Here is a 21059-nt window from a genome sequence, read left to right as displayed (position 1 = left end):
GAGTGCTGGGATTAAAGGCGTGCGCCACCATCGCCCGGCTTCACTGCACATTTCTATGGACTGAGCAGAGAACAACTTTGTAGAGTGGTTCTCTCTTCCTATCTTTACCTGGTTCACAAAGATAGAACCTGGATTGTTAGACTAGTACAGACATATGGTAAGTGCCTTATACACTAAACTGTCTTACCATCAGTGGGTTAAAGGAAACACAAAAACATGGAGTTGAACTTTTGAGAAGAATGCTTGAGGGCTAAGGGTATAGGTAGAGTTCTTGTCTAGCATACTTGAACCTGGAGATTCAGTCCTCAGCACTGCATAGTTTGGGTATGGTAGCCCATGTCTGTAATCCCAGCTTTTGGGATCAGATACTCAGGTTCATCCTTAGCTTCATAGCAAATTAGAGGCTGCTGAGGCTACATGAAACCCTGTCTGTGAGTAGATGAGAGTAGATGAGATAGCTTAGTGGGTAAGGTGCTTGCTGCCAAACTTTTTGGCTGACTTGAGTTTGGTCTCTGGAACCAACGTGGTGGAAGAGAATATCATCACACATAAACTGGGCAGACAGACACACAGTTTAAAAATAGGTAAATATAAACAAATTTTTAAAAATCACCTAAGAACCCCAAACAAGAAAACCAACATTATGTGTCTTTTCCTGAAAACTTTTTTTTTTTTATTCAGCATTGAATTCTTCATGAAGGACATGGTAGGTGCAAAACAAGGTTTGGGGAAGCCAATGTGGTTACTGCAGTCACATGTGCATACAAGCAGGAAAATGCTCATACATTTTAAAAATATCTTTATTTTTCCTCTAGTCCTCCTTGTTTGTTTTTTGGTTTTATTTGTTTGAGATAGGATCTCCGTGTGTAGATCAGGTTGTCCTTGAGCTCAAAGAGACCCACCTGCCTCTGCCTCCCAAGTGCTGAGATCAAAGCAGTATACCATTAATCTGGAGCGTAAATAAATCTTCTTTAAAAGAAGTAAGTCTTTTGTCTTGGTTTTGTGATCTTAGATGAGCTAGTAGTCACAGGCTTTCTGGGTGATAGTGACAGTTTAGCTCACTGGTAATAGCTGTTCATATAAATAATCTTAATAATCTAATAATGTTTGTGGAAGGCGGCAGGATGTGTAATTTACAGTAACATCTAGTACTCTCTTGGGAAGCAGCAACTTTGGGTGGACAATCATCTGAGTAGGCCATCCATAAATGTGGGAGAATTGAGTTGAGGTCATTTGAAAACAAAGGCTTTGGTATACATTTCATCTGATACTATGTGTAAAACTATTTAATGACTAACACAAATGTTACCCTGTAGGAAAAATGTTTTAATCTTTGCAGTGGTTTGTTGGTTGATTTCTATCTATGTATCTGGTTTGTTTTGTTTGTAAGACAGATCTCATTTTGTAGCTCCAGTTGGTCTGAAGTTCAATTCTTAGCCTGGATTGGCCTAGACCCTCTCCTAGGAGCTCAGTTTAAATCTTGAACCATCATTCATCATCTAATCTTTCTCTTTTTTAAAAAATATTTTTATACTTTATTTTTTATTTTATTTATTATGTATAGTGTTCTGCCTGCATGTATACCTGCAGGCCAGAAGAGGCCACCAGATCTCATAGATGGTTGTGAGCCACCATGTGGTTGCTGGGACTTGAACTCAGGACCTTTGAAAGAGCAGGCAAGACTCTTAACCACTGAGCTCTCCAGCCCCCCGCCTTATTTTTATACTTTAAATAAAGACATAGTTCATTACAAGTATAGAGTGTAAATGTTTTTATTATAACAAGTCTAACATGAAAATTCTTTCACAGCTGAGAAATTTCTTGAATCTGTAGAAGGAAATCAGAATTACCCACTGTTGCTTTTAACATTACTGGAAAAGTCACAGGATAACGTCATTAAAGTATGTGCTTCAGTAACCTTCAAGAACTACATTAAAAGAAACTGGAGAATTGTAAGTATTTTGGGTATACAGAATTAAATACTAGTATATTTGATATGGTTTATATAAATTCTCTTAGTATATTCAGATGTAGATTCATGATAAACAGGCTCTTTCTCCAAAACTCCTGTTATTTAAGTTCCACATAACTTTCTTAAACTTTATTACTCAGGTTAAGAGAGTTAGGATGGGAAGACAGTTTAAATGGATAATTAAAGGAGTTTAAGATGGGTATGTGTTATGTTTCTGTAACCCCAGATTCTGAGGTTGAAACAGAAGGATACTGAGGTCTTGACAGCCGGGTAGCACAGTGAAATCCCATCTCAAAAAAAGTAAAATTTAAAGTAATTAAGATTTCCTTATTCATTCACTTATTATTTCACAATAGGGTCTTACTGTGTAGGTCTGGCTGGTCTGGAACTCACTGTATCACTGTCTGTCTAACCTTTCCCTGCCTAGCTATTGGCCATTCAGCTCTTAAACCAATCAGTAGGCACCTTGGCAAAGACACATCTTCATAGTGTAAATAAATATTCTGCAACATTTCCCCCTTTTAGTCTAAATAAAAAGGAAAGGTTTAAAATCTAATACAGTAAAACTATATGCAATGAGAACAATTATCAAGAAAGAAATACATTTACAATGTTTAGTCCATTAGTATTTAGCAAATTTAAAGAAAATACTCCATTATCTATTGATGGAGTCCAAGAGATATTATCTATTTAGTGAGTCCAAAGTTTTGTACCTGATTTATTTTCTTTTTATTTATTTGTTTATTTATTATGTATGCAGCATTTCTTCCATGTATGCTTGCATGCCAGAAGAGGGCACCAGATCTCATTATAGATGGCTGTGAGCCACCATGTCGTTGCTGGGAATTGAACTCAGGATCTCTGGAAGAGCAGTCAGTGCTGTTAACCTCTGAGCCATCTCTCCAGTCCCCCCTGATTTATTTTCTTTTTTTTAAAAAATATTTATTTATTTATTATGTATACAATATTCTGTCTGTGCAGGCCAGAAGAGGGCACCAGACCTCATTACAGATGGTTGTGAGCCACCATGTGGTTGCCGGGAATTGAACTCAGGACCTTTGGAAGAGCATGCAATGCTCTTAACAACTGAGCCATCTCTCCAGCCCCCCCCCCGATTTATTTTCTATCAAAGCTACAGAAAACTAATTATAACTATCCGATCAGAGACCTGAGAAGGATATATTATCCAATTAAACAGGAAGTGCAAAAGCAAACAACCTCCAAAACTATAGAAAAGCTAGATGCAGCTGGCTCTGCCTAGGTTCCTCTGTTGGAGCATCCATCTTCTGCCTTCAGACTTAGCATGTCTGGTCTTAACTTGTCCTTGACAAAGTTCAGCAGTTGCATTTTTTTGTGTGTGTGTGTGTCCTGTACATCCAATTTGGACAGCATACTGTCAGCAGTTGAGACAAGGGCAGTTTCTTGCCAAGTGACTAATTTTCCAGAACTAAAGCAAACTCCATGTAGAGGTTCTTCATTGCCCACTATCCTCTTTTGAATTAAATTAGTGCTGCCAGGAGCAGATGTGTCTCACTATCATGAAAAGCCTTAGGCCATTAAAACATTTTAAATGTAAACGCTGTTTCTTTAAAAAAAATGTCTGTATATCTCTGGAGTGTTTATAGGGTATCTATCTAAAATATATCTCTGTTTACCCTTGGAAACATACTTAACATAACATAAGCACGAGTAATAACAACCCAGAGACACATACTGGGATTCAAGATGAAGACCAGAGAAGCAAAGCAGCCAAACACTAGAGAGCTATTACCTCTACGAAATCTTTTTTTTTTTTTTAAGATTTATTTATTATGTATACAGCATTCTGCCTGCATATGTACCTGCACCCCAGAAGAGGGCACCAGATGTCATTTTAGATGGGTGTGAGCCACCATGTGGTTGCTGGGAATTGAACTCAGGACCTCTGGAAGAAGAGTCGGTGCTCTTAACCTCTGAGCCATCTCTCCAGCCCCTCTGTGAAATCTTTAGACTGAAAAGAGCACGTTCCTGTTTCATGCCACTTTATATTCCTCTCTAGTGCTGGGATTAAAAGTGTGCACCACCACTATCTGGCCTGTGTAGCTGACTAATGAGGCTAGCTTTGCACTCTGATCTTGAGGCAAGCTCTTAATGTTATAAATATATATATAAATTATAAACAGAATGTATATAAATTATATATAAGTAAATATATAAATTGTAAACAGAATATCACTATATTTGTGTGTTTGGAACTTTTTCTTTTAAGCTTTCTCAGATTCTGTGTGGGAATACATGCCCCATTTTGGATGCAATTAAAGTTTATATTATTCATTAAATATTGTTCTATGTGGTGAAGAAATAATTTTGAATCTTAGAAAGACCATGCAGTTTGCAGGCATGCTAGCTTTTCTTTTCTGTAGGGTAGGAGGGATGGAAGGGCTTTTTGAGGCTGTCTCTTTTTGTAGCACAGGCAGTCCTCAAACTCATGAGCATTCTTTGTGCCTCAGCATCCTTAGTGTTTGTCTCTATCTATAAAACCAAAGAGTCTATAATAGCTTTTTAAAGATTTATTTATTATGTATAGTGTTGTGCCTGCACACCAGAAGAGGGCACCAGATCTCATTATATTGATCTCATTATAGATGGTTGTGAGCCCCCTTGTGGTAGGTTGCTGGGAACTGAACTCTGGACTTCTGAAAGAGTAATCTTCCAGATTAGCCTCTGAACCATCTCTTCAACCCCTCGATAATCTTTAAGAGGTGTACCTCTGAGTATACTCTTAACTAGTAACAGACAGTGAGTTTTCATAGGACAGATCTTTAAGATGAGAATCAAGTTGTTGCTTTTAAAGGTGACTCTTGATAGACCAAGCATAATGGCATGTGCCTTTTATTGCAGCCATGGGAGACAGGCAGGTGAAACTCTTTTTAATTCAAGACCAGCCAGAGCTACATAGAGACCCTATCTCAAAAAACAAGTAAATCCCCCAACAACACAAGATGACTACTTAATATGCATTGACAAATCTATAGATTTTAATCACATGCTGATTAGCTTACATGTAAACTGAAATCTTTCTCCTGTAATTGGAGACTGAGCTTTCTCAGCTGTCCAGTCCCAAGTAATCACACAGAAACTTAAATTAATTACCAACTATTTGGCCAGTGGTTTAGGAATATTCCCAGCTAGCTTTTACTTCTTAAATTAACCCATTTCTGTTAGTTTATATTTTATCATGAGGCTCCTGGGCTTGTATTTTGTTCCCTTACATGTTGTTTCCCTCGCAGCTGGTGGTGTCTCTCCCCAACCCTGCCTTTTTTTAAAAAATGATTTATTTTGTATACAACATTCCTTCCATGTATGCTTGCATGCCAGACGAGGGCACCAGATCTCATTATAGATGGCTGTGAGCCACCATGTGGTTGCTGGGAATTGAACTCAGGACCTCTGGAAGAGCAATCAGTGCTCTTCACCTTTGAGCCATCTCTCCAGCCCCCAACCTTGCCTTCTTTCTCCCTCTGCCTCTGCTTGGATTTCCCACCTATCTATATTCTGCCTGGCTATTGGCCAAATCAGTTTCTTTATTAACCAGTGGTAATAAGACATGATCACAGCATAAAGAAGGGCATCCCACATCATCCTTGCTACCTGCCTGCGTGCCTGCCTACTTGCCTTTCTTTTCTCCCTCCCTCCTTCTTTCTCTCTTCCTTCCCTTCTTCCCTTCTTTTTGGTGTTACTAGGGATCAACCCTAAGGTTTTATACATCCTAGTCATGTTTTCCAGAATATACCCACACCCTAGACCTCAAATCATTTTGTAATTGTTCCTTTTCTTTCTATCTTTTTCCCCCCTCGAAACAGGGTTTCTCTGTGTAGCCCTGGCTGTCCTGGAACTATCTCTGTAGACCAGGCTGGCCTTGAACTTCCTGTTTCTACTCCCGAGTGCTGGAATTAAAGACATGCACCATCACTGCCCAGCTCTTTTTTTTTTTTTTAAACCAGGTCTCACATAGCCCAGAGTGGCCTCAAAATATGTTGTGTCTCTGAAAATAACCTTAAATTCCTAACCCATCTGCCTGTACTTCCTAAGTGCTAGGATTCCAGGCATCACCATGCCTAATTTATTTATTTAGTCCTTTAAACTGAACCTAGAACTTTGTGTGTGGTGTGCAAGCATTCTTCCTGTTATCCGTGCCCCCCCCCGGTGTGTGTGTCTGCTCGTGTTCATATGCTGTGGGCTCAAGCATGCACATCAAGCACACCTGTCCACTTAGTGTAAGTGCATATACAAGAGGGCCACAGTACACATTTGGAGGTCGGAGAATAGCATCTGAGTTTGGTCCTTACCTTCTATGTTCATTTTGTTGGTTTTCTTCTCTGCATGGTCTACTGGTCCTGGGCTTCTAGGGCTTCTGCTTCTGCCCCTCATCTCTGGGTAGCACTAGGATAATAGATATTCATGCTATAGATCTGGATTTATATAGATTTGGGGGATTTGCTTGAACTCAGGTCCTCACAATTGTCTGGCAAACATTTATACCCATTGAACCATCTCCATCCGTACATCCATTTATTTAGGGACAACATAACCCTTAAACTCACTGTTAGCAGTACCATCTCACTGAACCATCTCCATCCATCCATCCATTTTTTTATTTAGGGACAGTATAGACTTTAAACTTCGGTGAAGCAGTGCCTGTCACTTATCCTTTATGTGCTGGAATTACAGATGTCCATCTTTATGTTTCATCTAAGAAGTAAAATTCTTTTTTTTTAAAATATTTATTTATTATGTGTACAGCATTCCTTCCATGTGTGCCCGCAAGCCAGAAGGGGACACCAGATCTCATTACAGATGGCTGTGAGTCACCATGTGGTTGCTGGGAATTGAACTCAGGACCTCTGGAAGAGCAGTCAGTGCTCTTAACCACTGAGCCATTTTACTTCTCCAGCCCAGAAGTAAAATTCTTTTAAAAAAAAAAAAAGTGGATGTTTTTCCTGCATGTATGTCTGCATACCTCTTGCCTACTTGGTACCCAAGAAGGCCAGAAGAGGGTATTAGATTCCTGGAACTAGATTTATAGATGGTTATAAGCCACTGTGGGTGTTGGGAACCAAGCCTGTGTACTGTGCAAGAGTAGTACATACTTTTACCTGCTCAACAATCTCCAGCTCAGAACCAGTATTATTTTTTGTTTTGTTTTTTCTTTTTTTTTTTAAAGATTTATTTATTGTATATACAGTGTTCTGTCTGTCTCCTTGCTAGCCATATGAGGGCACCAGTCTTATTACAGATGGTTGTGAGCCACCATGTGGATGCTGGGAATTGAACTCAGGAACTCTGGAAGAGCAGTCAGTGCTCTTAACCTCTGAGCCATCTCTCCAGCCCCCGGTTTGTTTTGTTTTCAAGGCAGGGTTTCTCTGTGTAACTTTGGCTATCCTGGAACTTGCATTGTAGACCAGCATAACCTCGAACTCACCGAGTTATACCTGCCTCTGCCTCCGCTTCCCAAGTGCTGGGATTAAAGGCATGCGCCACCATACCTGGGAAGAAATAGAATTCTTAATTGTCATTAGAGAGTCAGAGAGCTCAGTAGTTTTTATGCCAGATATTAAATTTAGAAAAGAATATATATATTTGTTTCCTTCCCTCTCTTTCTTTTTGAAACAGTTTAAGATATTTTAAGACAGGTGGTAGTGGCACATACCGTTAATCCCAGCACTAGGGAAGCAGAGACAGGCAGATCTCTGAGTTCAAGACCAGCCTGGTCTACAGAGTAGGTTCCAGGGCAGCCAGGGTTGTTACACAGAGAAACCCTGTTTCAAAACACCAAAAAGGAAAAAAAAAATTAATGTACAACTTAAGCATGAAGCTTAAGAGAAAAAGAGATACTTTGAAAGATAGACCCTGAGCATAGACTTCTCTGGTATCATCAAAATATACATTTCTCTAAGGAAAGAGTTCATGCTTTTGCCAGATTTTTAAAATCTGTTGTTATTCCTGAAGGAGGAGTCTGAGGAATGGCCATATTCTCCATTTTCCTTGGTAACCTGAGATAATAAAAATTAGTTGTCTTTTACCTGTGAACTCAGATAAATGTGAATATGGATCCTGCATCACCTACTTGTTGATGTTTCTCTTTTAGGTTGAAGATGAACCAAATAAAATTTGTGAGGCTGATCGAGTGGCTATTAAAGCCAATATAGTACATCTGATGCTGAGCAGCCCAGAGCAGATTCAGAAGCAGGTGATGTTTCTTACTTGTAGGCCCATGAAGGTGGGTGCGCCTTTCTGAGGCTCTCTGCTAATTAAACCTTTCCTTCCCTAGCTGAGTGACGCTATTAGCATCATAGGGAGAGAAGATTTCCCTCAGAAATGGCCCGACTTGTTGACAGAAATGGTGAATCGCTTTCAGAGTGGAGATTTCCATGTTATTAATGGAGTCCTTCGTACAGCACATTCACTTTTTAAAAGGTATTAATATGCAAGTTTATTCTTTTAGTATGCTCTTTCTGTTACATTAGTATAACTTTCTGTGAGTATGAACATCCTTGAGTGGCAAAGTATTATTGTGTTTGCTTCTTCTTAAGAATCTTCATCTCAGCAGGCAGTGGTGGTGCCTGTGTGCCTTTAATCCCAACACTTGGGAGGCAGAGGCAGGTGGATCTCTGTGAGTTCAAGGCCAGCTTGGTCTGTAGAGCTAGTTCCAGGACAGTCTTGAAAGCTTCAGAGAAACTCTGTCTTGAAAAACCAAAACAAACAAAAAAGGACATTTATCTCACACTGCCCTATTTTCTATTAGGTAATTAGATATTTGTACCTTGAATTCAGAAGGCTGTCTGGTTGAAGGTGTCTAGTCGTCTGTCTTTGGTCATCTAAATTAACAGAAAGTTGTACTCCTATACTTCCTCTTCCTTTTCTAGATACCGGCATGAGTTTAAGTCAAACGAGTTATGGACCGAAATTAAACTTGTTTTGGATGCCTTTGCTTTGCCTTTGACTAATCTGTTTAAGGTATGGTATGTCTTGAAAATTACCTAGTATTTTAAATTGATGAAATATGTATATACATTTTAGAGATTTTCTTTTTAAAGCTTGGTTGATAGTGCCTTTTTTTTTTTTTTAAGACAGTGTTTTTGTATCTTTGGAGTCTGTCCTGAAACTTGCTCTGTAGACCAGTCTGGCCTGAACTTACATATTTCTGCCTGTCTCTGACTCCCAAGTGCTAAAGTATTTCCTTTAGAAAAATTTCAACCCTGTGCAGAAATGGGCATGGTGAGGAGTGAGCTTCCATGTTGTACAAGTATTATGTTACTGACACTTTTTTAGTCTGCTCCCTCATTTTTGTAAGGATACTTAAAAACAAAACCAATCCTATCATTTCACCCAAGTAAGTGAATTTATATCTGTAAAGAGAGATTGATATTTTTGACATATGTGGAATTTAATTAATTATGTTATTTTACAGAGCACAGGGTACTTACTTTAGAATGTTCTTCGTTTTTATAAGAATCCTATAAAATTGAAAGAAAATTTAACCTTTTTTTTTTTCAGACAAGATCGCACAAATACCGTTAGTAAAAGGAAACTTAAGCCCATCGGCTTAAGTCTGACTTTTTTGATGACAGAAATGCTTTTCATTTCTGACCTTCACAGAGAATAGTTGTGTCGTAGTCAGTACTCAGATACAGAACTTATATAAGGGTTTTTAGTGTTTGAATAATTTTTTTTCAAAAATTAAGGCAGTGTAATCAGTTTTCCAACTTTAGATTGGTAAATATTTTTATTTACTAACAATGTAAAAAGTCTTAGAGACTGGGTATAGTTCACATGTCTGTAATCCCAGCGCATGGGAAGCAGATGCAGGAGGATTGGAAATTTTAGGCCATCTGGGCTATCTTGAACAGGTTCCGTCCCCATCAGTTTGGTTTCTATGGTGAGACTGTCTGGAAAAGAAAAACGCTTTATCCAGATTACACTGTATAAAATGAACATATTGTTCTGCATATTCTGTTAGAAATGTTGCCCCTTTTCTTGGGTGTAGCAGTTCATTGAGAAAACCTTAATATTTTAAATTCTGCATTCCAGAATAAAGCAAGTAACATTTACTTACATAGAATATATGTGCAAAGTACAGGAATTTTTAGCATATAAAAATCCTGTTGTTTAATATTTATACATTCTCTATACAATAGGCATTCATTCAGTGGCTTTGAGACGGGTTGTCTCCTTTTTTAGATTATTTTTCTATTTGTATATGAATGTTTTCCTGCCTGCATGTATGTGCACTATGTGTAAGCCTGTAGGATTCTCTGGAACTGTAGGTTCTTATCCACTGTGGTACTTTTAACCACTGAGTCGTCTCTCTAGCCCTCCTCTCTACTCTATGTAGCTCTGGTTAGCCTGAAACTCACTCTGTAGACCATTGTGGCCCTAATTAAGCTTAGCATGCTGATTTTATGATACACTAAAACCATATTCCTAAATTCCCTTCCAAGGCTACCATTGAACTGTGCAGCACCCATGCAAATGACGCCTCTGCCCTGAGGATTCTTTTTTCTTCTTTGATCTTGATCTCAAAATTGTTCTATAGTTTAAACTTTCAGGTAAGTTTTATTTGATTTCTTGCTTTGGGTTCTCGTTTTTCCTTTCTCACTCTCATTCTCTCTCTTTCAACTTTAAATATACAATCTACCCCAGGGCTCCTTACCACTGAACCATCTTTGTAGCCCCACCCCCAAGCCTTTTTCTTTTCTTTCTTTCCTTTTTTTTTCTCTCTATTTTGTTAATAGTTCTTGGAGGTGGTGACGGGGAACAGCTTTGTTTTTCTGTGAAACTGCTGTCAGGACCTTTTCTCTCTACAACGGGTCTACTTTAAACAAGCTATAAAGATAATTCTAAGAAACTGTATATTTATGTCCATGAACAAGAGAAAGTCCTCAAAAATCTTAACATCATTTTAACAGTAGGGGTTGGAGAAATGACTTGACATCAGAACTGGAATTACAGACAATTGTGAGTTCCTTTGTTGATTCTAGGAGCCAAAAATCAGTTAGCTATCCCTTCAGCATCTCCTCCCTCCACCTCACACCTCTGCCCTAAATTTTAAAAGCATGGCAGAAACAAAAATTAATAAATCAATGTGATTTTTGAGTTTTTATTTATTTGTATGTGTGAAGTATGCCGTGTGTGTATGGGTGCCTGAGGAGGCCAGAAGTGGGCTGAAGTTACAGTAGTGGTGAGTTACCATGTGGATGCTAGCGATCTTAACCACTGAACCATCTCATTGTAGGCTTGTGAGAGAGGGGAAAAGCTCTGACAGGAATAAGAGCTATAGACATGTCAGAGGGAGTGCTGGTGACCACTGCACTACAGCAAGAAAAATCTGTCGTGCTTGTTATCAAGATACCATCTCCAGTTATTCCTTTTGGGCTTTTTAAAAATTACCTATTTTTATTTTTATTCATTATGCGTCTGAGTATGTGCCAAGTGCGATGTCTTTAGAGGTCAGGACTGGATTTGGATTCCAAAACGAGTTGCAGGTGTTTGGGACTCAACCACATGGGTGTTGGGACCCAGACTCTGACCCTTCTAAGGTCAGGATGTGCTCTTAACCTGAGCTTCTCTTAAGTTTTCTTTTTTTCTTTAGGTTTGTTTTTCTGTGTGCATGCATGCACATGCTGTATGCCTGTTCTTGATGCAGGGATTCTTGAATTAGAACTTCAGGACAAGGAAGGGGTATTAACTGGTGCGCATTCATGCACCGAGATAGAGGAACTGAATTTGTCCTTTGTACTGTGTAGTCTCTGCCTGTTCTTAACATTCAGAACATGGTAGTGTTTGCAGTGGTCAGGGAGCCTTCGCCAAAGAAATTCCATTTTTATTAGGTGAAGGTTGACAAATGTCTTCAAACAATGTATGTGTTAAACTTGATAGCAAAATTTTTAAGTGAGTACTACTGAGTTTTTGTTGTTGTCGTTTTGTTTTGTTTATCTGAAAAATCAGGAAAAATAAGCTTGAGTTGTCACAGGTAGGAAGCCCATTTCTTCAGAAGACTGTACTGTACTGTCTATGCTAGAGAAAATCAGCAATTGTACAAGAAACCAGAGTCTGGACTGTGGTCATCTTACAGTAAACTCACTAGTTGGAAGGGAAAGAGGTTGGTAATGAGTATAATTTGTGAACATGGGCATCATGCTAGTCCTCGTTGAATCTCTTAAGAAATACGTGGATATAGACTGGGGAAACATAGTAGGTACAGTGGTGTGATTTTCAGAGGCCTGGGACTGCAGGACAGATATCAGCTGCCACAGTTACAGATGGACCAAAGTCTATATGAACACAGATGAACCCAGAGGCATGGCCAGATGTTTTATCGTAGTGGGGAAATAGGTTACTCTCTCCATTTTATCAAAGTTTCAAGTCCACGATTATTTTTTAGGATCTCCCTGAATTCTTTGAAGATAATATGGAAACTTGGATGAACAACTTTCATACCCTCTTGACATTGGATAATAAGCTCCTACAGACTGATGTAAGTATTTAAAATATTGTCAAAGTTTTTTTTTTTCCTTCATTAAGAATTACCTTGGTGAAATGCAGTGTTGAAATGTTTGCTTGGCATGAGTGGGCCCTGGGTTCAAAACAGCAGTAAAGGAAAAAAAATTAGTCTGAAGACTTACTTGTGGATTATTACTAGATAGAATTCCACAAATGTAAGAAATTTGATTATGTAATATGTAGGAAATTTTTTAACGTAATTGGATCTACTTTCCTATAACCTTAGCAACGTTGGCATCAGAAGATTTGGAATTCAGTGTCATTCTCAGGTTTGAGGACACCCTGGATTATGAGATCCTGAAGACAGATGCTAAAAAGAAATCTCACACTAGCTCAGAATTGAGTGTAATAAAGGGTTATTTATTTAGGGATAGATCACAGATCACAGTCTTCTGTTCAATGGGGAACAGCAACCAAATCCCACAGCTGGAAGAGAGAATGTGTACATTCTATTACTATTATTGTTAGTGTGAGTAAGCTCACATTAATCTGTTATCCCATCTAGTTCCCCCCCCTTTTTAAAAGAGATCCCTGAGCCTATACTCATAATAGCGAGTAATAGAGTGAATACTTGTGGGCTATTATTTATAGGCAATTTACATTGATTTAGATTTTTGTATATTGATACAAACTTAAATTATATTGAATATGTTCCTTGGGGAGCTTGTAAGATAGCTCAGCAGATAATAGCATTTGTTGCCATGCTTGATGACTTTTTATTTATTTTCTCTCCCTTTGAGGCAGGATTCTTCTGGGTAGCCCCGGCTTTCCTGGAACTTGCTTGTAGACCTGGCTAGCCTTGAACTCACATGCATTGGCCTCTGCCTCCTAAGTTAGGTTATTAAAGGCATGCTTCACCATTCCCAACTCAATATTTAGTTTATTGTTAATTTATTTTCTAGCATATATTTGCAAAGTTCGTAAGAGTTGAGAAATGTCCAATTCTGTGAAGGAGATAGTATGTGGAGGAGAATCTGGTCCATACAGCTAATCAAAAATGTGCCGGAGTCACTTGGTTTGGACTCAAAGCGTGAGGGGCACAAGGAGAGACTGCACTAATCAGTTTCAATGCAGTTGGTGAACCCTACTTAAAGTTATATTAATTAAAGGCTGCTATTTTAAAAATATTTTATGTGTGTCAGTGTTTGCCTGCATACATATATGCACCGCATTCGTGCCGTGCCTGCAGAGGCCAGAAGAGGATGTTTGATCCCCTGGAACTGGAGTTGCCAGTGGTTATGAACTTCTGTTTGGATACTGGCAAGTAAACCCAGGGCTGCAAGAGGAGCAAGTGCTCCTAGCTTCCTATTGTGTTCCCCCAGCTGTTAAATATTTTATAGCAAAGTGTTTATACAAACCTTATAGTGTTAATTTGTTTGGAGATTGGGCATTGCACATATTAGTATACTTAGTAATAAAATGATAATCCTTTGTGGAATAGCATAATAGTAAAATGGGAGTGCACTGATGTGATTGCCTAATGGGTAAAAGCACCAACAGCTCTGACAGAGAGGACCTGTGTTTAGTTCCCAGTACCCACATACTGGCTCACAGCCATCTGTAATTCCAGTTCTAGGGGAATTCAATGCTCCCTTCTGATCTCCACTGGCATCAGGCATACATGAAGCACAGGCATGCATATAGGCAAAACACCTATGCACATAAAACTTGAAAATATAGTTTTTAAAAACTCATGCTACAGAAAGTATATATAATTACTGTTCAAGCTTCTATAGTATTATTTTTTCTGTTTTACATTTTTAAATTTTATTTTTTGTGTATGTGTGTTTTCCTCACACATGCAAATGTATATCACATCCTAGAACTGAGTTTTTTGTTGGTCATGAACTAACATTTGCCTTCTAGGAATTGACCTAGGTCCTCAGCAGGAATGGGAAGTGCTCTTCAACACTGAGATGTTTCTCTAGTCTCCACATATTTTTCAGTCTCATATTTGAAATGCTTCATTATCAACAACAAGGAGAAAAAAGGCTTACTCAGCTCAAATAGTGAGGATCTAGGTGTTGTGATGCTCGCCTATAATTCAAGTACTTGGCATATTGAAGTCAAAGGATCATTAGTTTGAGGCTAGCCTAGTACATATTGAAAGACTGTTTTCAAGCGGGGGGGGGGGGCAGGCAGTTGTGGCGCTTGCCTTTAGGAGGCAGAGTTATGTGAATTGGAGGACCGCCTGGTCTACAGAGCTAGTTCCAGGTTAGCCAGGGCTACATGGAGAAACCTTGTCTTAAAAAATGAAAAGGTAGGGGGCTGGAGAGATGGCTCAGAGGTTAAGAGCATTGCCTGCTCTTCCAAAGGTCCTGAGTTCAATTTCCAGCCACAACCATCTACATGTAATAGGGTCTGGTGCCCTCTTCTGGCCTGCAGGTATGCACACAGACAGAATATCATATACTAAATAAATAAATAAATATTTGAATATTTAAAAAATCAAAAGGTGGGAGATGTTAAGAGTTACTGTCAGTGATTAGTAAATAATGGTTTTATCACTTGTTTCTTTGAAAACCTTGCATATGTGATGCCAGCAGAAATACAGTACAATAGTTGATTTGGATTTAATTACGTTTTAAAGAAACCTATGCCTGAATTACAGCTTCTCTCCTTCCTTTATATCAACCTAAAAGTTGTATGTTTTTGAGTTTTATCTTTTCTCTCATGTGAGGATGAAGAGGAAGCAGGCTTATTGGAGCTTTTAAAGTCTCAGATTTGTGATAATGCTGCGCTCTATGCACAAAAGTATGATGAGGAGTTTCAGCGGTACCTGCCTCGCTTTGTCACAGCCATTTGGAATTTACTAGTTACAACAGGTCAAGAGGTTAAATACGATTTGGTAAGATGATATTAGAGACAAGAAATATTCCTTCCCTGTTTATTTCATTAAAAAAATTAGTTTTGCTTTTAAATATATTCTTATTTTTGTCTTTTGTTTCAGTTGGTAAGCAACGCAATTCAATTTCTGGCTTCAGTTTGCGAAAGACCTCATTATAAGAATCTTTTTGAGGACCAGAACACACTGACAAGTATCTGTGAAAAGGTTATTGTGCCTAACATGGAATTTAGAGGTAATTATGGGAAAGTGGAAAGGGTTTTCAGGGGATTAAAAGCTGTTCTCTAAAGTACAAACTGGTGAGCTAGGCATGAAATCCCCCTCCTCCCCTATTGTTTAAAGGTGTTTAACATCAATTTAATAAGATGTCTTCTTCTGATCGCTATGATTTTGTGTGCGTGTATGTGTGTGTGGTTATTCTTTTTTCTTTTGGTATTTTGAGAAGGATTTCAATGTAGCTTTGAAGCCTGTCCTGGAGCTCATTCTGTAGACCAGACTGGCCTTGAACTCACAGAGATTCTCCTGCCTCCTTTTAAATGCTGGATTAAAGGTAGGTATGCGCCACCACCATCCAGCTATTGTTGTTTCAATTATGACTTTTCAAGACACATCTGGACAGGTCCTTATTCTGATAATGTCTGTGCTACTTGTGTTTATCCATGAAATATTTTATCAAATAATAGCAAATACAGTTGTGTTTTGTTTTAATGTACTTCCTGGCAAAATAGAAGGCATTCCTAGAATGATGCCTAAACTTTTGAATGTTGGAGATGAAGGTGGGTTTTAGGAATAATAAATAATAAATAAAGAATATTTATTGCAATCATGATTTGTCGATTACTCACCTTTTGGGGTGTTTGCTGCTAAAGTCACAGTGAAAGAATACTTTTAGAACAGCAGTTCAGATGTAGATTGTGATGACATGTGTTCTCTGGAGGTCACCTCAAATTAATCACCCTTCTCTTTAGCTGCTGATGAAGAGGCATTTGAAGATAATTCTGAGGAGTACATAAGAAGGGATTTAGAAGGCTCTGGTATGTATTTGGTTTTTTTAGTTAATAGTCACCTAGCAAGCCAATTTTAAGGCTTTTTTTTTTCCTAATAAATGTGGGAAATAGCTAACAGTATAGTCTTTTCCTTCTCTAACTCTAACCCTTGTGTCTGTTTGTCCCCTCATCTGCTTTCACACTGATACACAAAAGAGTATAAATTGATCAAGGAAGACATTCAACATTGACCTCTAGCCTGTACACACTAAAAATGCCTGTGTGTGCACAGAAACATACATATATGTACACACCACATACAAAAGTTCAATGTCATCCTCAGCTAAAGCCATCGTATGCTATATGAGACCCTGTCTCAAAAGATCCAATTGATAGAGACTGGGGATATAGCTCATAGTAGAGCCCTTATATTGATTACATTGCTACATTGATTACTTGGGTTCAGTCCTTATCAAAAAGCAAAAATAAAAGTCTTAAATCTTTTGTCTTTTCAAATTATTTTTTGTAGAATTTATGATATTATAACCACTTTAGTTTCATTCTAAACTGTGATTTTTTTTTTAGGGAAAAAGTACGTTCTTTGTGTTGCTTACAGTTTCTTAAAAATTGGACTGGTTGGTTGCTTCTTTGTCCCAAGATACATTTTCTTTCGATTTTATAGATATTGATACTAGACGCAGGGCTGCTTGTGATCTTGTACGAGGATTATGCAAATTTTTTGAAGGTCCTGTGACAGGAATCTTCTCTGGTTATGTTAATTCTATGCTCCAGGAATATGCAAAAAATCCTTCTGTCAACTGGAAACACAAAGATGCAGCCATTTACCTTGTCACGTCTTTGGCATCCAAAGCTCAAACACAGAAGGTAAATCTTGTTGGTTTTGTTTCTGAAACAGCTTAGCAACCACAGGACCCAAAAAGAAATGTCTATCTGCTAATGCAGCCTCTTGCTCTTAATATACTCTCCGCACAGCTTCATGTGGATGAACTGCGTACTTGCCTCTTGATCCACACTGCCCATTCTTACTTCACTGTATAAAACATAATTAATTTAGCTAAACTAATTGCTTTAGGAACATTTATTGTCTTAAGACAGTTTTGTTTTATATCTAAAAATTGGGGCTGAAAAGATAATACCAGCACACAAAAGGCTAGACGAGAACCGTGAACTCAAGACCCTCAGTGCGACGTAGTGAGATCCTGGCTCATGAAAGAAAAAGGAAAAACAATGAAGAGATAGCTTTTTGGTTAAGTCTACCATCTATTTTTCCAGAAGACCTGGGTTCAAATCCCAGCATCTACATGGTTCATGCCTTCTGTAACTTCAATTGCATGGGACCGGATACCCTCTTCTGGCCTCCTCAGGCACCTGACATACATGTTAGGCATAGACATAGATGAAGTAAAACATTTATACTCAACAATAAAGAGGGTTAAATGAAGCGCTCATCTCCTAAGTTTGTGCTATTGTATGCGCATATTTTGTATTATTTTACTGTTATGTATTTTTTTTTAGCATGGAATCACACAAGCCAATGAACTTGTAAACCTAACTGAATTTTTTGTGAATCACATACTTCCTGATTTAAAATCAAATAATGGTGAGTTTTGTGAAATTGTTTCTTTTCTATAACTTATAATGTTGTACCTTCAGTTTTTGCTACAATAATATGGCAGAAGTTCAGGGCTCCCTGTCACTGGAATTTTCAGAGGCAGTAATGACGTGGTTTCCTTAGCTCCTATCTATGTAAAATTAACCTGACAATACTTTTTTTGTTTGTTTTAGAAGAAACTAGGACAGACTGAAACTTGGCTTTGTTATCCTGCTACATTTTTATTGTGTTTTTCATATAGGAAGGAAAAGAAAGTAAATTAAAAGTTCTAAGATGGTTGTGGTGGTGAACATCTTTAATTCCAGCACACATTTAAGTGCAGGAAAACAAACACATTAAATCAAAATTTTAGCCTGTTGTAGTAGCACATGGATTTATTATCAACACCCATGAGGCACCAGGTCTCTGAGTTCTAGGCCAGTTTGATCTAGACTTGAGTTCCAGGATAACTGCAGCTACATAGTGAGACCCTGTCACAGATGGATGGATGGATGGATGGATGGATGGATGGATGGATGGATGGATGGATGGATGGATGGATGGATGGTTGGTTGGTTGGGTGGGTGGGTGGATGATATGTCTGTAATCCCAGCATTTTCAAAGCTGAGGCAAGAAGACTAAGGAGTTCATAGACTTCTAAAGCAACAGGACAAGTTCAAGGCCATATGGTGATGGATCATATTCTGCCTTGAAAAAACAAGGAAAGAAATCAAATTTAGTTTTAAAGTATGTGAAATTGGTAAGAAAAGTTTCCCATGTTTATGAATATGCTGATGTAAATTGAGATAATTCCTTAAACTTTTTTGGTAAGAGGAATGTATATAGCCAGGCATTCTGGAGCATATCTTTTTGTGTGTATGTGTGTGTCATCAGAGTTTATGGGGGTGGGAGTCATCAGTCTTTGGCCACCACCTTCCCATGGCCACTAGCATGTTGCTTAGCTCTTCCTGCTTCCTCTTGGAATAGATGTGCATACCCGAGTTTGTCCTTGGACACCTTGAGCAGCTCCATGACACACCACTCGTAGGCTACAAAGCCTCATGTCCCCCAAGAACTTGGTTGCTTAGTGAGGTGCCCTTATCGCTGGCTGTGTGTCGGCATGCTCATGTTCTTTGTCCCCTTGTGGTCCTTGCTGAGGCCCATGGCCATTGGCCATGGCTGCTGTTTTCTCATGGCAACCATGATAGGAAGGACAGTGCCATGCACAAACTCAGGATATCTCTGGAGTATGCTTTAATCCCCTTACCAAAAGGCAGCCAACTTTCTATGAGTTTGTGGCCAGCCTGCTCACGCACATGCTCGCTCGCTCGCTCGCTCGCCCGCGCTCTCTCTCTCTCTCTCTCTCTCTCTCTCTCTCTCTCTCTCTCTCTCTCTCTCTCTCTCTCTCTGTGTGTGTGTGTGTGTATGTATATATATATATCAAGTTGCAGACTAGGCAGAGTTAACACAATGAAAGTATATTTACACACAGGGGTCAACAGTAGTTCGATAAGCTTCTATGCCTCCATTGTCCAGCTGGCTTTATGATTAGCAACAGCTGGCTGGTATTATATTATCACCAATTTGTTTTTCTTTCACTAGAGGAATTGAAAGCAAATCCCAACTGAATGATGTGAGTTCAGAACAGCTTAATTGTTGGGACACTGACATACATTAGGCAGCAGCCAAACTCCAGTCACTTGACCAGTAGTAGCTCCCTTGTTTAAGCTCTGATGTCACTGATTTGTGAGTAATCTTATGTAATTGTGTTTTTGTTTTTTGTTTTTTTAATAGTGAATGAGTTTCCTGTTCTTAAAGCTGATGGTATCAAATATATTATGATTTTTAGGAATCAAGTAAGTAGTGCTTTTTCCCCACCTGGCATTTAATAGTTTTATGTAGCAACTTCTCCAGTCTCCTGTGTAATCATTATTTGACATCTGCATCTAACTAAAAAAAATCCTCTTTAATAACCTGTGATTCCAGATGATGCTTAATTTCCCTTAAATGTCTTGTTTTTCTGCTTCTTACCCTGAAAACTGAACTCATGGATTCACACATGATAACAAGCAAGTGTTCTCATGTGTTGATCTCTATAACCCACCTTAGTATCTTATGTTTTATAACAGTTTTATTAAAAATTTGGCTGGGTGGTGGTGGCGCACACCTTTAATCTCAGCACTCAGGAGGCTGAGTCAGGCAGATCTCTGAGTTCAAGGCTACCCTGGTCTACAAAGCTAGTTCCAGGACAGCCAGGACTACACGGAGAAACCCTGTTTTGAAAAACAAAAAACAAAAAAATTGACCCAAACTAGGTTGTTTGTAGTTGACAATTCTGATATTGCCTACTTTGTCACAGACCTGCTCTACTGACCGTATTTGTCAGAGAATAGTCACTGAGATCGCAGATTGCACATTCTGCCTTAGCTGATTGCATCCTTATGGTGGTATTCTATTCCTCTAGCCTCTGGATTGCTATTTTGAAGTAATAAATTTATTTTGGGTAGGTAGGCATGCCACAGCACAGATATAGAGGTCAGAGGGGTACTGGATGGAGTGGTCCCTCTTCCTGCCATGTCTACGAAACATCAGGCATGGCTGCAAGCACCTTTACCCAAAAATTTATCTGTATTTTGATCTTGTTGGAGTTGGTAGTTGAATTGGATGTAGCCTCCCAAGAGAAGAGAAATGTATTAGATACATTTTGTTTCATTCCATCAGAGCAGACACAATCACAGCTGTCCACTTTTAGAAATAACATTTATCAGTTGGTTCATGTGAAGAAAAATTGCTATCACCAATTCATTTTTAATAGCATTTTAATCTTTCTAGATATGTTTTGAATAATCTTAATTTACTCTTTCAAAACATGTACCCTTGTGATTTTTACTGTATCTTAAAATCACCATTATTACGTCAACGGATAGTATACTTATCAGTCTCTACAGAAGAAAACATACTCTTTGTAGGGTTACACATGCAGGCTTTAGGGGGTTTTAGCTGCCTATTTTGGCCAACAAGGTTTCTGTGTCTTGATATAGACTCTATAACCTCTGAGAGTTTTTCTCAAATAACAGAATGTTCCAGGCTCCTTTTTTTTTT

The 21059-nt window shown here is 38.5% G+C and overlaps 1 protein-coding gene across 1 annotated transcript in view; it reads left to right on the top strand.

The window, feature by feature from the left end:
• The window catches only part of Cse1l (chromosome segregation 1 like), a 49479-nt gene that overhangs the window by 14950 nt on the left and 13470 nt on the right, over positions 1–21059 (top strand). The window contains exons 3-14 of the mRNA XM_005362868.2: positions 1810–1952; positions 8100–8201; positions 8283–8428; positions 8878–8968; positions 10453–10560; positions 12396–12488; positions 15195–15362; positions 15465–15594; positions 16328–16393; positions 17028–17230; positions 17882–17966; positions 19752–19813. Of these exons, the coding sequence (XP_005362925.1) occupies positions 1810–1952; positions 8100–8201; positions 8283–8428; positions 8878–8968; positions 10453–10560; positions 12396–12488; positions 15195–15362; positions 15465–15594; positions 16328–16393; positions 17028–17230; positions 17882–17966; positions 19752–19813 (1397 nt within the window). The remainder of the gene's footprint in view (positions 1–1809; positions 1953–8099; positions 8202–8282; positions 8429–8877; positions 8969–10452; positions 10561–12395; positions 12489–15194; positions 15363–15464; positions 15595–16327; positions 16394–17027; positions 17231–17881; positions 17967–19751; positions 19814–21059) is intronic.

The sequence above is a fragment of the Microtus ochrogaster genome, linkage group LG8 (genome assembly GCF_000317375.1).
Source record: "Microtus ochrogaster isolate Prairie Vole_2 linkage group LG8, MicOch1.0, whole genome shotgun sequence".
NCBI classification, from domain to species: Eukaryota; Metazoa; Chordata; class Mammalia; order Rodentia; family Cricetidae; genus Microtus; species Microtus ochrogaster.
Note: the sequence above shows the minus strand (reverse complement) of the source record. Positions and strands in the feature narration are given on the sequence as shown.